This window comes from Carassius carassius, chromosome 2, assembly GCF_963082965.1.
Source record: "Carassius carassius chromosome 2, fCarCar2.1, whole genome shotgun sequence".
Classification (NCBI taxonomy): Eukaryota; Metazoa; Chordata; class Actinopteri; order Cypriniformes; family Cyprinidae; genus Carassius; species Carassius carassius.
Genome location: NC_081756.1, coordinates 47388479 through 47407170, shown reverse-complemented (window position 1 = coordinate 47407170; position 18692 = coordinate 47388479). Strand labels below are relative to the sequence as shown.

Below are 18692 nucleotides of genomic sequence, written 5' to 3'. Positions count from 1 at the left end.
AACTGTATGTGCAAAAGTCTTATGCTACTAATATATTCACCCAAAAAAGGCTTATTTCTTTCTATCTTTTGCTGTAGTGTGTCAAGTTTACATTTCCAAACATTCCTTTTGCCATTAATTGTAATAATCCAGTGAGATATATATGTTATAATAATATACTGTACATGATATATAATAACATTTTGCAGATTCTATGAAGGAACACAGATAGGATAAACATGAACATCTCTGTCTCTATGTGTGCAGTTTTAGGAGGAATAAAGATGAGAAGGAGAACGAGATGTGTGTGATGTGTGAGATCTGCCCACCGTGGCGACAGGGGCTCGTTCTCACTCTGCAGAAGGGCAAATGTCCCAGAATGCCTCTCTGCGAGACACGCTTGTCACTGCTGTTGACCTCTGACCCCGTGGAGCTCTCTCTCTGTCTGACAGCTCCCTGTGCAGGTCAGGAACACACGTCCTCTCAGAAAGCCTCAGTCACTGTGACGCAAAACACTTACAAGCACTAAGAGAGAGTATATCATTTTTTCTCTCCATTATTATTATTATTATTATTGTACTTATTTATTTATTTATTTTTTTGCACTTCTGAATTTATGTCTCACATTCAGACTTTTTTCTCACAATTTGGACTTCTGTTCTCAGGATTGCGAGACTCATTATTTCTAGACAGTGCATTTCTGAGAAATATGTCCGAATTGTGAGATTAAAACAATTCCTTTAATTTTGCAATAAAATTGAATTAAAAAAGTATTGTCTTTTTTTATCTCTTCAGAGACCTCCTTCTAAGTTTATATCTCATATTTCTTCTCAGAATTGCAATTGCAGAATTGAAAGTTTAAAATACGGCTAAAAAAAAGTCTTGCAATTCTTTTTTTTTTATTCTTTTTTTTAAGAGTTTGTATGTCACAATTTAAGAGTTTTTTCCTTCTGATTCTGAGTTATAATCTCACAATTCTGGCTTTTCTTCTCAGAATTATGAAACCAACTAAAGACAATATAAAGAAAAAAGTCTGAATTTTCAGAATTTCAAGAAAAAAGCCCAAAGAGTGACAATTGTTTCCACCAAAGAATTATATATATATATATATATATATAAAAAATAATTATGACTTTTATTATGTTTATCTCATAATTGTATTTATTATATCTCACAGAACTGTGCAAAGTTTGAATGGTTAGCTTTAAACTCAAAATTGTGAGAGAGAAAAATGTTAAATTTTGTGAAAGAACACAACTATAAAATAACAATATTAAAGAATCCGAACATTTTCAAGCAGTAGATCTTTTTTAAAGCAGTAGCCATGTTTTAGTCCAGATTACAATGTGAAAGGTCATTTTAAGTCAGTGTTTGGGAGCTTGTTAACCCAATACAATCCTAATAAAAATACACTCAAAAAACTCATTTCAAGTAAAATGCCAGACATGCACAGAGAAGAGAAATCTGTTTTAATGTTACATTCAAATTCAGTTAGAATATTTGATCTGCATCTGTATACCAAAAGATCTGTGTACACGTAGAAATATATGTCAGGGTTTGTTCTTATCGCTCAGTTTTAATGTTTAATGTGTCTGGTTTTATTTCATGTATTGTGGATGAAAGGAAAGAGGAAGTGCGTGCTTACAAACACACACATCAAGTCTTTCCATGCATTGTTTACTCTCATGTAGCTATTGAATGTTAAGTGTACAGGTCAATTGCAAGCGCACATGAAGAGCATGTGCAGAGTTTCAGTATTTACAATATTTGATGTGCTTTTTGTATGTGCATTGCTGACTGATTATATGTGAATAAAACCTTTATAACATTGTTTTACACTTTTTGAAGCATGAAAATTGTAGTTGTGTTGACTTTTTTAATGGATGCTTTTAAAAATGAATATAATTGCACCTAATTGAATGTTCAGTGCATTTAAATTAAAATATATTCAAATTTATATTAAATGCAATTAGCGGAATCTGATTTTTAACCCACTTAAGTAGGATTGAAGTACATCTTTATATAATTTCTTAATTATTGCTTTTGAAATATGGTTGACGTGTATACTATTCAATGAACTTACATGCTTTTATGATAAACTAAAATATATATGTAAGTTGTAATGATGAAATATAGTGTCACGGCGAGATCTATTGACTAACATGAATGAACAATGAACAATACATTTATTACAGTATTTATTAATGTTAGTTACAGTTATTCATTGTTAGTTAACTAATGTTAACAAGGACAACATTTGACATTTAACTAAAGTAGTTAACTAAGGCCCCTTATTGTAACGTGTTACCATTATTGGTCACACTTTATTTTAAGGTGTCCTTGTTACAAGTTACTTACTATTATAATTAAAATTAATTATGCATAATTACATACAAGTAAGCCTAGGCCAAACCCATAACCATATAGCAAGTACATAATTTTACTCAATACTTAAATGTACAATTACACTGTAACAAGGACACCTTAAAATAAAGTGTAACCAAATTATTATTGTATTATTAAAATGATGATTTAAAATGTACTTTAAAGTCTATCTATCCATTTATGCTCTAAATCTCGTCTTATGTAAGGTATATTGAAGTACATTTAAACAAAATGTTTAATTTGACATTATTTTAAATTGCACTTTTTATAAGTTTGCTAAGAAACAATCATGAAAGTGTCTCACTTATTGTACCTCATAATATTATGTTATCTGCAAGTTCACTTTTTTAAGAGTATACTTTTAAGATTTGAAATGCGCTTCAAATGAACACTCACTACAGGGAAGTGCACTTGTTTTTCACAGGAAGACTCACGCTCGTGCCTTTTTGACTGCAGCTTTAACTACAGAATAATTGGGAGCAAGTCAAATTAAATAAGGCTTGTTCTTGCGCTCAAGCGCTGCTCAACACATGAATAAGACAAGACAGGGATCTTTTAAAGTTAAACTACATGTCACTGACTTCCACACACTTCCATGTGAATTACTCTTCCTCAAACACGCAGGCCAAAGTAACACCAACAATCGGAAGTGTCTTCATTTAAGTGCCAAACCATGATTAAATTATGAATATGTCGCTAGTATTTCGACAAGACTAGCGGGAAAGACATCAGCACGCTAGATGACTGGATGTTATATTTCCATTGGTTAATTGCAGAGAATAAGCTGTAGGTTTATGATTCTTTCATGTTTTGTTTATCATTGTGATCTGCACAAATGAGCACAAAATGAATTTTGAAGCTTTAAATACAATCACCAGAAGTAAAAAGCTAAAGGTAGGCTATAACGAAGCTGGACACCGCGGTCACATGACTACAATTAGGCTTATTCAGTTTTTATTTTAAAAATAGTTTCCCAAGATGTTTGAGTTAGAACAGTTTGCAAGAGTGTGATTATAAACACAATGGTGCTATGAAAGCGACTTTGATGCAATGAGTAGTCTGTTTAGTCACATTTAGACTCCTTTTAGCAACAAGCATTAAATAATTTAGGCAAATCTAAAAGAATATCTGTCAAAAAAGGGAAAGATACAAGGCAACTTAACCGGTAAACCATGTCCCTCTTTGTTGATTAGAGTGTACGTCACACCAATAGGTGTTACTCCCAGCATGCAACTTTTTTTGTGTGTGTTTCAGTATCCCACAGTGTATTCATCAGCTCATTCTGAACAGTGTGTTAAATGCCATTAGCCAATTAGCCTCCTTTAGGCTGGATTGCCACACATTCCCAGCATGAGGGTACAAATGAACTGGGGTGACTGTAGGCTAACACAGAGCCAATTTTTGAGAATATATGAAATGAAAATAAAGAAAGTCAATGAAAGCATTGAATCGTGTGTAAGGAAATGCATCTTCATAATGTTCATACTCCATAAGAACTGAACATACAACATATATTTTCGAACATATGTACATGACGGCTCATCGTGGCATTGAACACTTTTCAAATGCATCACATTAAGGAAGTAAAATGAGTAATTGCAATTTAACTCCATCTCAAACACACTGACACAAGTTGAGGAAGAGAATCAGAAAGAAGAATCTGAAAAGTGGCTGCACGTTGAAAACAAAACCTCAGTGAGAAAAAGTAAATACTGGTGAAAAATCTGAAGGAAAGGAAGAAGTCAAGGGGCTGACAATTAGAGCGAGTGAAAGTGTTACAGGAGAAGGAATACTTCTCTTTGTATAAGGTCTCGGTCATTAGAGCTTGCTTCTTTGCTGCAGATGTTATACCATTGACATTTCCAGCAAAATGAGTCTTTTATTCCTCTGTAATGACCTCCTAAAGGTTAATGATCCTGTTAAATCTCAAATCCTCTCCTTTACAGTCCTGAATCTTTTTATAACAAAGCTTTGTTGACAGCTCTCTGCAAACATTTGGATTACTCTCCAATCAGATGAGAAGCAAAATCAGTTGAGAAGCATATTGTTTCTCATATCACCATGTAAACACTGTTGACAAAGTATACTAAAATGGTATTTTTCACTTTGTCTAAGATGCACTTGCACATTTTTGTTTGCTCATGTTATCGCATCGATGCAAGGATTTTATCAAACTGGATTTTCATTGGCCATAAAAGCATTGTCTCTACCTCAACAGGATATTACATTCAGTATGTATAACCAGTCACGGATGTTATAAAGTGTTTATTGAAAACTTTTATCAATGGAGAGGGTTGGAATGCTGTACCAGGTGTGCTACTGAGCAAGTTTACGCCATCAGAAAAGACAAACATATGAAGCTGGTTATGCAAACATCACAATGTATTAGTTTATAAATCATGCACTATGTTAAAAGTGTTTGAGGTCATAGAATATTGTGCAAGGAACCTGGACCTGTGTCTGCAAGACCAGCAATGATTCAATGAAAGGACTGATACAAATGGGCATTCATCTGACTGTCTCTGTAATATGAATAAATACAGTGCATTAGCCTATAATAATGAATATTCCCGCTGGACAAGAAAAGTGAAAAGTGAGACCACATGGGCGATAATGAGCCACAGGTTAATTACTAACACAAAACAGATAGTGAATGAGATGCCCTCATATGAATGTTTCATAAGGACGTTGACATCTCTCGGAGTGAATGCTTGACAGTGATACCACATGCATTTACTCCGTTGATCAATATTACAGCACAGAGCTCTAAACAAAGACCCATCACCAGCTACATTTGCACACCACACAAACATATGCTGTGCATATTAATAATTAAAATGGTCATTAAATTGGTGATTGCAGAGTAGATAATGGAAGAAGTGGAGGACGAGAAGGAGACAAAGAAAAGTGATGCTGTATGACTTTACCTAAAAAAGATAAATCTATAGCAGCTAATCTGAATGTCCTAATGAAACTTTCAGGTATCTCAGGAAAATGCTTGTACAGTAACTAGGCGGGGAAATGAAAAATGTTATACGGTAACCTTTCAGATAAGCTTGATGGACAACATAATAGCGCATTCTCAATAAAGAATCACACGGATGACATACTCAACTCTGCGGTAAAATACGAGCATCTAAACAAAATTAGAAAAAATCTAAATAAAGGTCCTTCAGATTTTAATGTTTGTATTATCCATAGTAGGATATGGGTTACTGTTGTTGTGAAGTGAACTCTTGTGCCATAAAAAAAAAATAAAAACAAGATTGGTTAGCAGACCAAACTGGATCAGATTCATATTTTACAGCCATTAAGAAAGTATGCTTCATATTAATGAATGAATGAATCCAGAATGACTACGTCCATCACGTTGTAATTGTCATGTGATCTACCAGCGTCAGTTGTGTTGCAGTTGTTTCTTATGTTTGGGTCGTCTGGTTCATAACAGTCATTATTTAAAGAGGGGGAAGGTAGAGAGAGGAGAAAATGTGGAAATTATCACAAAAAACAATGAGTTTGTTTTCCCTTAAGGCACTTTAAGTCAATCACACACACTTTCGTTTTCAGAAAGAGCCTCCTTTTGTGGTGCCATCTTTATTTATTATTTAGGATTTGGAGATTTGCTGCTTTTTGTAGCCACTGTAGAACCACTTTTCAGGGACGTTACCTAATTCTGTCCTTCACACACACACAGGCTCACAGTCGACCAGCTCAATATGCTTGGCTTTCCTGATGTAGTAAACTTGCTCGGTAGCACACCTGGTACAGCTGAGATTTTGAAGCGCTCGGGTACGAGTCCCGTGACTTGCAAGTCGCAATATAAGCAAATGTGTTTTGAACTCACATTTGCTTTTTTTAACACTGTTGTTGGGTTCATGGCAGGGCGCTGTAGATGAGGGGTTGAAGAAGCTCTTAAAAAAGAAGTAAGTTTATTCACATATTGTTATTAATTGTTATTAACATGTACATTGCATATGGCCAGATAGCACACGTACGTCTGCAAGATGTCTGTTAAAGATCTCTTGATCTGGAAAGCATCTGCTGTCTACAAACGTCTGATAGACGGCTTTCACATGTCAGTTTACATTCTAAATCATAAACATCTTAAAGACATCTTATAGACATCTATTTGACCTCTCAAAGGAAGAGTCCTATAGACGTATTGCAGATGAGCAAACACTGTGGAAAATACATCTTGTAGATATAAATGCAGACGTCAAATAGACGTCTCTGAGATGTACGTGTGCTATCAGGGATGTCTTAAAGATTGAAGGTTGTCAAGAAGAGCATATTGATGCAGTTCATTCAGTCTGCTATTTTATTCCAACCATTACTCCAGACATATATGTAAATATTTAGTTTATATGTAGAGTTACGCTTCTATTAATGTCATGGTTGCAAAAAATCTGTCAAAACGCTTCCGCTTGACACAAACTAAACATGCTTTTAGCACTTTAAACATGCTTTTAATATAGCAGAAATGGCAACACGTTTTTCTGAGCCTGGGCTACGACCTAGTTTAACAGACAGCTGAATTACGGAGGCAGAGGTAAATAAGCATGAATCCTTTGACAAGAATGCATGTGACTGAGTTTATCAAGTCACTTGTGCGTTCATCAGAGCCACACCCAGTTTGTAAAAAGTCTATCTTTTGTAGCTCCTTGGTCTTACGTTCTGACTCACAGAGTATGAAAGCTTTGGTCAAGCTTACTGATTTAATGTATTAGAAGATATCTAACACATTAGCAAGCCACCCGATCGATGACTGCTCAGCCAAATACATTAAAATCTTATGCATAATCTTATGTTAAATCATTAAAAACGTTTTAATTTAAGTGGACCTCAGGAAAAAAGTGGTGTATGAAAACTGTGCTTATGACCTCTTTTAAAAAATGACAGACTTACAAATTAAACCCTGTTTAACCCGCATTTCTATCAGTGGGTACAATGCATGTTTGCACAAGATCAATCAGCTAGCTAAACTGACATGTAATGAAGATGGGAAAGGTCAGTGTTTTTGCCTGCTGTGCTACAGCGATGTAGGGGTCCAGTGTGAGATTATTAGCTCTGATCTGCTCTGACGGGAACTAAAAGGTTCTCCTTACGCTGGTGTCTGCTCTGTATAACACCAGTCACAGCTTGGTGGGACAATACACACAGATACAAACAGACATGTGTACTTTCTCTGCTCCGCTTAACTAGTGGTAAACAATTAAATATCTCACTTTATCCAGCAGCAGCAGCATGAAACCCTCATCTTTATTAATGTGTGGTCCTGCTTATTGCGCCACTTTCACTTTAATGTCACTTTTCACATTTTTTTTGCATATGTTATATTTATTGGATCCTGCACTCTCAGAAAAATAGGTACAAAAGCAGGTACTGCAAAAGTATTGGTACCTTAAAGGTATATATTAGTACTGCTCCAGCGACAGCTTTTGTACCTTTTTTCTGAGAGCGTGGGTTATAATTCTACTTATTTAAGTATTTTTTAAATATCTGACACATTACACATTTTCTGAATTGTATATTTATTGATGATATATCACATTTTGTTTGTGAAGACGTGGTCTTTCTACATGTTTACAACACTTGCAGGTGTATCATATTTACTGTACATGTGTTAATGATCCAAGGGTGTTTCTTTGTGTTATTGGGGACTCTGCTTTTCTTGTAATCATCAAAGATTAGACAAAATTATTGTTTACAAAAATTTATTCATACAAATCATACAACACAGTTTTTTGTTTCTTACATGTATAATTGTGCCCTTGTGTGGCTCCTGTGTGTTATTGTATTAATGATCAACACAAGACAGAGATTTATCTTAATGTTTAAGTAAGGCTTTGGACACTTATCAGTCTCCGCACACAAAATGAATTTCAAGGCTGAGAATGTGTAATAAATGCTACAACACACTATGCATAGAGAAGTTAAATCGAATAACCAGAAAGCCAGGTGGCATTTGAACAAAGTATGTTATGTGAGAAATAGGAGATGTGTGAGCAGGTGATTGCAGCATGTGGAGGGCCACTTAAGTGCCATCTGAAATTGGTGGCCATTTTAAAGATGAAGCAAAGGCACCCAAGCCGCTGGCTGCCTCCTGTGTCACAAAGCCTGCAGGAGAATGCAGAATTAAACACAGATTGATTTCACATGTTCACCCTTATACACACACACACATTATAATATGCATATGCAAACATGTACATCTCACTAACAAGCTTAAGCATATATAACACTGCCAAAAACTGTGATGTAAGTTGGAGGTTTGCTTTCAATATATATATATTTTTTTTTTTTTTTTTTGCATAAAGGGATTATTACGGAATACATCTATATATGTCATACCCAACTCGTCTAGCAATTACCAGCTGATACTTATAACCACACGTCACACGTCTCCATTGATTAACAGCTTTATTGTCAGACAAAGAACAAAGATTTGACACTGATGTGAGAAGTGTGCAATATGAGAAAGATACTTTTTTTTTTAAACGAACAAAGAAACATTTATACGTCTGAACCACTGTAATCAAGTCATATATCAATTTCAGTTGTTGTTGTTTTTTGAGAGATTTCAAAGGGGAGCAATTGCATGCTCAAAAAAAGTAATCTGTGTGAAGATGCAGATTTAATTCACATTTAAATGGACAATAAAGTTCCGTTCTGTTCACAATAAAAAGATAACTATAAAACACAATTGGAATGAGCTGTAGGTTTGTTGTCTGCTGCTTTAATTGCTCGAGCTCGCCAGAGTCTGATTGGTTGTCAATGTTTATTTTATCATTCATCAGCATTAAAAAAGAAAAAGAAAAATCCTTCTGAATGATATTGTTCCCCTGTGTCATTATCGTTTTAGTGGGGTGGACTTCCATATTCACTTTCATCATAGATGGGAACGGACATTCAGGAGCTCTTTTTTCAGAAAGGTTTGTGCAAGAAAAGAAAACGTGTTGAATGGCTTGTGAGATTTAAGCCATGGATGAAAGCGTGAAGAACTTGACTTGAGTAAAAGCATGGAAGGGATGAGAGAGACCCCTCAGAAGAGCACCTTAGAAACTCACCGGGAATTCAGGAGGGAACTGTCTCAGCCAATCCAATAAAAATGCCTCAATCTCATCCCCATCCGGGAACACACCAAAGTCTACCTCTTGTAGCAATTGGTGCAAATCTAAGTCTTCAGGGCTGTTGTAAAAAAAAAAAAAAAAACTTTGTTCTTAATGTCAGGAGTGAAAGAAGGTCGCATTCAATGTAGTGATTGTCTTTGAGACTATTTATTTACTCATATTCAGGATGATGTATTTAATTGACAAGGTATTGCAACAAACATGAATAAATAAATAAACAAACAAAAATAAATAGCATTGTTAGCATTGGTAAAACTATAAGACTGGTCCACAAGGAAGATCGTTGCATTGTCAGGTGCTTCAGTACAAATTATCAAAATATTGTTCTTAATGTCTTTACTTAATACATAAATACATGTTTATAAAGGACACATCTTCATGAATAGTGACTAACTCGCTCCAAAAGCTGTACATGTACATGATAGACGCGTTTGAAAAAGGCTACAAACAGGCGAGCCGCCGTCCTCTGCTTCTGTATCTCTGTCTGTACCTTTTGCCCAGGACTGCGGCCAGATACTTCTTCACGGCCATCTGCTTCCGGTAGTGACTGTAGCTGTCGGTGAAAACCCCGTCCGAGTGACGCTTTGAGAGCGGCTCGGTGTCGTCCTCTATCGTGCTTCCTCCCCTGCGTTGGAGAAGTCACATTACTTTGGTTTAAATGTGCATATGTTTATAAACTATAATATAGTTGTTGCAAAAAAATCGTTTTATTTAGGAATATTTAGGATATTTCATAGGAATAGTAATGCATATGAAAAGTTACGCTTTTTCACCAGTTTTTGGCGCGCCTCCGATTAGACTATGATTCGAAAAAATAGTTTCGCATTTAAAAACGTCGCGGGAGTTCTGCATGATTCCATCGAACGGTTTTTAAAAACAACAATGCGTTCCTGTGTGAACGCGCCTTTAATCTTCCACGGAAGCGTTTTATAGCACGGAGAAAAGTCGGAAGATTAAATGACTGATAGCACTTGACGAGAGCGCGAGGAAGAGAGATGGAGAGAAAGAAACGCTGTTCTCACCCCACGCGTTTGGCCATCAGTGTATGCAGGTATTTCCGCGCGGATAACTGTCCGAGCGCTTTCCGATAGGCTTTATTAAACATCCCGTCAGCGTGCCTTTCCAGTCTGGAGGACAAAATGACACACACACAAAAAAAGGTTGTAGAAAAATGTAGCCTATCAGCGGTGGTCAAAAGAGAGATCAGCTTCAGCTAATATAAAGCCACACACACCTAATTTATAACATCACTGTCAGGTTATAGGTAGCTTTTTCACCTTTTCGATGGAGGACTGTATAACGTGAGTGCGTCTTCAGTGACTGAAGGAGAGCTTCGAATAGAGATCTGGTCACTGTCAAAGGTCAGATCCGTTAATGAGTGTCCCTCCTCGTCAAATCCTGCGGTCTCCATCCTGTAACAAGACATCAAGTCATTTAATTCAGTCTAATTAAAACAGGCTATTACTGTAAATTTGATCTAAATAAAAAAAAAATGCATACTATTTTCAAATAACAAAACAGTAAAGATATTTCTGTAAAATTGCTTTCAAGTTTAGTTTGGTCTAAAAAATAAATGAATAATAATAATAGTTTTGTATTCAATTCAATTCAAGTTTATTTGTATAGCGCTTTTTACAATACAAATCGTTACAAAGCAACTTTACAGAAAATTATGTTTCTACAATATTTAGTAGTAGCTAGTAGTTTGTGCACGTTTGACGGGATTTTAGAAAAATAAAAATAATAATAATAATACAAGACGTAGTCAGCTAGATGATGAACTATCAATATTATTAATTAATAGTAATTATATGATGCAGTCACACATGTAGCAATAATTGTTAGTTCTGTTTGTTGATTCAAGTTTTTTGAATAGTTTTGTAGACAATCGTTTTGTGATCTTGCTTTACTACATCCGTGATCAATATTTTTTCTTATAGGCTATTATAGCTACTTTATTTATGCCGGGTAAGATCAAAGCAATATCTATATGGTCCTGTCTTTTAAAACGATTTACTTTAAAATCGAATCAAATGTAGACCACTTTCTAATCAAAGCGCGTTCACACTCGCGCCTCACAAAGAACGCTCATGTAAGCAATACAATTGAGTAGCCTATTTTTATTTATATATATATATATATATATATATATATATATATATATATATATATATATATATATATATATATATATATATATATATATATATATATATAATTATTATTATTAGACATATGGCGAAAAAAAGGGCATCTGTTCAAATGTGTGTGATAGGACACTTATCAATAAAACTCTTAAATGTATTCATTAAACATTGTTATTGGCCAAGTCCTGTTTCACCGTCCAGCGACGCTACAGCTACTCGACTTCTTCACAATCCAGATCGGTACCACTGAGACCTGTTTTTATACAGTCTATGGGTGTTCCCGTACCTGATGCTCGGGTAACTCAACGGCGAACACACGTGGCATTGTACGAGGAGCCCGTAGATGAGGAAAGCAAGAGTCGTTTTGCTGCTCGTCATCATTCTGTAGAAGAAAGCATACGTTAATTCGCAGAGAACTATTTAGAACGTTCGGCCTTCGACGTTCCAAAATGTATCTCTTCAGTGTCCTCCTGTTAGTTTAACGGCAGCATCAGGTGTCTCTGAGATCTCCACTAAAAGGATGCTTCAAAATAGGCAACAACAAATCTGTACTCTCAAAACAGCACTTTTAACTCAAAACTGAATTATTGCGCACAGAATCCCGGTTCAAACAGACGCACGTCTCTTCCAGCAGTGTTTTCATACCTTCAGCAGCGGAGGACTGCAGCTACACTGAGATGAAACTCTCTCTCTCTCTCTCTCTCTCTCTTTCTCTCTCTTCCAGTCTGCTCTTTAAACTTTTCTATGCGTCACTTTGTTATCCTTATGAGCACGGATTTTATTCTTAGATCTCCGTAATGAGAGTCAAACGGATATGAAACGCGTTATCATTCGTCTTCATCTCTCATTATAGCATCGCGAGTTTTATTCCTGCAGCCCTTGCTTCTGCAACCTTTTCCCTCCCAGCTGTAGAGACTGTGTCGACGTCATCATCCCTAATTACGGAGAGATCAGTGCACCTTTCCTTCCTCCAGACACAAATACACGTTGGGTTCCCGTGTTTTATCGGGGACTTTCCATATAACTATTTTTAATACTGAACGAACTGTATATCCTCTAAAACTAAAATGCAACCCCTCAGAGAAAACTTTCTGCATCTTTCCATTAAAAAAAACTTCTAGTAGCTTTAAGCCGTTATCCCCATGGGGATCACAAAAAATGTCCCCACATAGTGCACACAAAGAATTACAAACAAACGTTCACTGTTCAATATCTATTACTGTTTAACTAACAGTTTATATTATAGGATTCAAAAGGTAAAACATGCATGATTTAAGGATTATGCACTTTATAATACACTTTAAAGAGCAACTAAAGTGGATGCTGGATTTAGGCTTTCGTAACTTTTTAACATGTTTCCCAAAACTGAAAAACGTGTAAAAACCCTCCACTGAAAGTACAGGTAACCAAAACCGAAGGCGTCTTTAGACAGCTAGTAAAGCATGCTCAAAATTCTACTATGATGGGTTGTTTCAAAACAACTTTGAATCAAATATGGAATAACCCAACTTTTGGGTTAAAAATGTAATTAAAAAAGTAAAATTTTTTAGTTAGTACATATTTGACCCAGTATGGCACATAAAAGCCAGATGAAATTATGACACACCTCATAGTGAACTGTGTGCAGGTGCAGTTGCTGTGTAAATGCATGTATGTCAGCCCTGAGCAGCAATAATCCTTCCGTGTAAAGACCATAGACTCTTTAGGTAAAGACGCCTACTTCCGAAGGGCCTCTGTGTCACCTGTGCAGCACTGTAAATTTGGCATTAGAAGATCAGGAAAGGGCTGGTGACAAGTCATTAACATATGTCTCCTTTTTGTTCAGCCTGCAAACTATTATAACACTTCCCACACATTTTAATTTCCTTTCTGATTCGTTCTAATTAAATAAATAAAAACAGAACATCAATAAATGCATTCTACTATTACAATAATAAAGGTTTTGCATTTAGATGCAATTCTGCATTTGTCCTGCAGGTGGCTGCAGCTCCTTCTTAAAGGGTTGGTTCACCCAAAAATGAAAATTATGTCAATAATAACACCCTCATGTCGTTCCAAACCAGTAAGACCTCCATTTATCTTCGGAACACAGTTTAAGATATTTTAGATTTAGTCCGAGCTCTCAGTCCGTCCACTGAAGCTCATAAATAAATAAATAAATAAATTACGACTTTATTCAACAATTTGTCTCCGCTGCACATACATTTTCTACATTGCTTGTTCACATACTAATTATTTAACCCTCTGGGGCCCTCTTTGGTCATTCTTGACCATTTTTTTTTCTTTTTTGGCATTTTTAAAAAAAAGTACTAAAATTGCTAAAACTAATTGTTATTGTTTTTTACTGTTAACCGAAATAAACTATTAAAAATGTTATTTGGTGAGTGATATAAAACAGAAAAATTATTCAACTTAAAAATTAGTCAATTTTGCCTTGGCAACTAAGCAAAAAAAAAAAATTTAATAAAAAAAATTAAAACTTTCAATGCTAAAATAACAAAACCTTAAATGGAAATAAATTTATCTATAGAAATATTTAATATTTAAACTAATTGAAATGACGAAAGCACATCAACGTTTAATTCCGAAGCTGAAATTAAAATGAAAAATAAAATAAAATAAAAAAAGTCAATCTGAAATCTTAATAAATGTGATCATTATACATAAATAACCTTTGGGGTTCCACGCACACATGATGATCCTCCGGTCCTCTGGGTTCGACCTGATGCTGTCGATCACTTTCTGTAACTGGTCAACACCTTGCCCAGAGTAATCTTCATAGAGAAAAGACATCACAGATGAGCTCAGACACACATTCATAGAGAAGTGTCCGTCAAACATCCCAACGAGTCTCCCAGTTAACGAGATCTTAGAGACTCCACATATAACATCAGAGTCAAACCATGTGTCCTACAGTAAAGCACATCACTGCTATCATATGTCCACTGGCTGTATATAAAGAAGGGCACTTACCAGTGTGCATGTCTTTGTATTCAGCTCCAAAGTGCCTCCACTGAAAGCCATACACGGGACCCAGATCTCCTTCCTCTCGATGGGTGAAGCCGCTCTTATCCAGAAACTCCCTGAAGCCGTTAGCATCCCAGATCCTCACACCCTTCTCCGACAGCTCTCTGGCAGCGGTCGAACACTACACTCAATAACAAATGCAACTTATTCAATAAAAAAAAAAAATTAACGTATACAGAAGTAAAACAAATAGTATGGAAAGTTTTCCTACCTTGATAAACCACAGCTGCTCCTCTAAAATGCCTTTCCAGAAAACCCTTTTGGTCATCAGCAAAGGAAACTGATCTGTGAAAGCATTCGTAATTATAGTTTAGTAGCACTTCAACATTTAGAGGTACTTGATTTTTAGCTTCAAAACTGTTAACGGCTTTCTCAAGTGAAAAGTGGTCTGAATCCGGAGAGAAACCTGCACAGATTTACAAACCAAAACAGCTTTAAACAAATATGTGGGTGGATTTTAATCTGACAGGACAACAGTGATTGGACTATTTCACTGGTTTCTTACAAACACAAAGCTTGGTGGATTGGAGTGGTGTGGATTATTATGACGATGTTTTTATCAGCTGTTTGGACTCTCATTCTGATGGCACCCATTCATTGCAATGCCAATGCAATGATGCGATGCACATCTGATGAAGAAACAAACTCATCTACATCTTGCATGGCCTGAGGGTGAGCACATTTTCACCAGTTTTCATTCGATTTTTAGTTGAACTATACCTTTAAAGGTTGACTTAATCAACACACAAATGCTTTTCTCGAGACTCTTCGCTTCTTCGTGTCACTTAGAAACCACGTCTTGCATTTGTTGATGGTTTTATACTCTGACAACAAACAGAAGCGACTTTTTTCCTGGTTTCCTGGCAAGCTCACATTAGCTTATAATCGTTTTTCATCAAATTCAGAGCACGAGGTGTTTTGACTGACCTCTGAGACTGTACCTCGCCTGCGTCCCGAACACAGAAATCAAGCCGTTTAAGATTATACTCAAATCTAAACCAAAATTAAAAACAAACCCACATTTATTTATTCCCGTGAAACTGTTTGTCTTGTTCTTCTTTTAGTAAAAAAAAGTACAGTTCTATAATGTAGACCTACTGAAAAGTGCTCTATTAAGTGCACACTAATTTTGTACTTAATATGCAAAAAATTCCTCTTTTAGCATCTAAGTGTAGGCTACTAGACACCATGAATATGAACAAAAATTTGCTAAAATGTATTTAGGGATAGGCTATATAAAATGCATGAAGTGAAATCCAGTAAGCTATCATCCTGACATGTTTTGTTTTATTATTTGTCATTCTGTTTATTAGGGGACTGTGGACCTCTAGTGGCCCTTTACATAAAATATCAGCATTGGCTATTTCATATAAATATTTGCGTTTCTAAAATATTAATGGAGATTTTCAAATAAAATAAAAAGCCATTATATCTGAACATATAGCTAAATATTGGACAAAGATGTTCAAATGACAAAAAAGTTTTGGAATGCCTGCATTAAAATACGAAAGTGTCCGCATGTTTAGAAAGCCATGTAAAATCAATGCAAGATCAACTTTGAAAAAATATACTGTATCTTGAGTGTTTTTTTTTTTCATATCACTTCAACTCGTATTTTTACATAAAAAATGTCTCTGTGATTGGCTTTCGGCACTTTGTATTAAACTATGCATACATACATGATGCTGTTTTGTTTATAGTTTATTAAGCAACTTAATTATAAACATTATGCACTTTTTTCCTCGGATAGTCATGTTATCTTATGCTTTGAATTAACATGCATTAGTAATATTTTGCTCGATGCGCCATCTTGTAGCCTCAGGAGAGAAGCCAAAAGCTTTTCTTCACCCTAACTGAAATTATGCATTTAAGATTATTAATATAATTCGAATTTTAATAATATTATAACTATGCAACAACATTCGAATCTAGTTTTTCAGCCATTTCGACAGCACTGAAATACAATGCTGGTCCAGTTACAGTTGAGATTGACTAATCTACACCATTTTAATCGCTACATTTAATTTAGACCCTAGTAAATGTATATATATATATATATATATATATATATATATATATATATATATATATATATATATATATATATATAGTACAGACCAAAAGTTTGGCAACATTACTATTTTTAATGTTTTTGAAAGAGGTTTCTTCTGCTCTTCAAGCCTGCATTTATTTGATCAAAAATAATACAGAAAAAATATATAATATTGTGATATATTATTATAATTTAAAATAATTGTTTTTAAATGTATTATACTTTAAATGATCATTTATTTCTGTGATGCAAAGCTGAATTTTTAGGATCATTATCACATGATCCTTTAGAAATCATTCTAATATGATGAATCATTATCAAAGTTGGAAACAGTTCTGCTGCTTAATATTTTTTCAGAACATGTGATACTTTTTTAAGATACTTTGATGAATAAAAAGTAAAAAAAAAGAAAAAAAAAAGAAGCTATTTTTTTTAAATATAAATATTTTGTAATAACAATATACACTACTGGTCAGTAATTTGGGGTCAGTATTTTTTTTGTCTTCTTTTTAAATAAAATCAATACTTATAATCAATAAATCAATAAAATATATTAGAATATATATTATTAGAATTTTTTTATTATTTTGAATAAATGCAGTTCTTTTTAACTTTTTATTCCTCAAATATATTAGACAGCAGAACTGCTTCCAACACTCATAATAAATCAGAATATTAGAATGATTTCTAAATGATCATGTGATCGACTGGATGTGACATGTGACACTGAAGGCTGGAAGAATGATGCTGAAAATTCAGCTTTGCATCACAGGAATAAACTTTTTTTTTTAAGTATATTCAAATAGAAAACTATTATTTTAAGTTGTAATAATATATCACAATATTACTGTATTTTTGATCAAATAAATGCAGGCTTGATGAGCAGAAGAAACTTCTTTCAAAAACATTAAACATAGTAATGTTTCCAAACTTTTGGTCTGTACTGTATATATATATATATATATATATATATATATATATATATATATATATATATATATATATATATATATATACAAAAACAGCCAGAAGCCTTGGAGTTATGATTGATCAGCTGACTTTCACAGACCACATTGCTAAAACTGCAGATTTGCTTTATTCAACATCAAGAAGATCAAGCCCTTTCTTTCGGATCATGCTGCACAACTCCTTGTTCAAGCTCTTGTTCTGTCCAGGCTGGACTATTGCAATGCCCTCTTGGCAGGTCTTCCAGCCAATTCTATCAAACCTTTAAAATTAATCCAGAATGCGGCAGCAAAATTAATTTTTAATGAGCCAAAAAGAATACACGTCACACCTCTGTTTATCAATTTGCACTGGCTTCCAATAGCTGCTCGCATTAAATTCAAGGCATTGATGTTTGCCTACAAAAATACCACTGGCTCTGCACCCATTTACCTAAATTTGTTACTTCAGACCTATGTGCCTCTAGAAGCTTGCGTTCTGCAAGTGAACGTCGCTTCATTGTGCCATCCCAAAGAAGCACAAAGTCACTTTTACGGACTGTGTGTGTGTGTGTGTGTGTGTATGTGTAAAGATCTCTAACACTAGCTTGCTCTATTCTTTTTTTATTCTATCGGTTTTCTTTTTTTTTCTTTTTTTTATTATATTTTTTTGTATTATTTAAAATCCCATGCTTCGTGTATGCTACTGTGTTAAGCTAACTGAGACTTGTTATATATATATCGTTTCTTTGGTCTAAATGATATATAATATAATGAATCCTCTTGTAGACCACAAATTTACCTGGGCAACTAGTGAGATGTGACTGTAAATATGAACTAAACTAATCTGTATCGACTCCTGATCCAGGTCTGCGCATGCGCGAATCACATGTTGCTGTGTGTTGTTATTGTAGAGTAAGTGAAGGGCAGAGAGCGGCACAGGAGAGCTGGATCTGATAGGACTGGATGGCAGGATGACATGCTCAGATAACACGACTACACCGGCGTCCCTGATTAAAACTAAGTG

At 34.8% G+C, this 18692-nt stretch overlaps 1 protein-coding gene across 2 annotated transcripts; it reads right to left on the bottom strand.

Moving 5' to 3' along the window:
• Window positions 1–8162: 8162 nt before the first annotated feature.
• Window positions 8163–18692, bottom strand: LOC132110920 (glucagon family neuropeptides-like). 2 transcript variants are annotated; one of them, XM_059518028.1, is made up of 9 exons: window positions 14880–14959; window positions 14615–14789; window positions 14314–14415; window positions 11928–12023; window positions 10772–10906; window positions 10517–10621; window positions 9985–10119; window positions 9432–9552; window positions 8163–8481 (listed from the first exon to the last, which is right to left on the bottom strand). In XM_059518028.1, exons 4-9 carry the CDS (start codon window positions 12020–12022, stop codon window positions 8473–8475), a joined length of 600 nt encoding a protein of 199 aa, XP_059374011.1. In that variant the 5' UTR covers window position 12023; window positions 14314–14415; window positions 14615–14789; window positions 14880–14959; the 3' UTR covers window positions 8163–8472. The 2 variants fall into 2 exon arrangements, with proteins under 2 accessions (XP_059374011.1, XP_059374018.1); XM_059518035.1 differs by lacking the exons at window positions 14314–14415; window positions 14615–14789; window positions 14880–14959 and adding an exon at window positions 18468–18692.

What these genes read in the sequence shown, in the direction of transcription:
- LOC132110920 (XM_059518035.1), bottom strand. Translation starts at nt 12,022, where the DNA reads ATGATGACGAGCAGCAAAACGACTCTTGCTTTCCTCATCTACGGGCTC. An exon ending in TTGAGTTACCCGAGCATCAG is followed by an intron (nt 10,907 to 11,927) that starts GTACGGGAACAC and finishes GTCTTGTTACAG; the next exon opens with GATGGAGACCGCAGGATTTG. An exon ending in GCCGCAGTCCTGGGCAAAAG is followed by an intron (nt 9,553 to 9,984) that starts GTACAGACAGAG and finishes TTTTTACAACAG; the next exon opens with CCCTGAAGACTTAGATTTGC.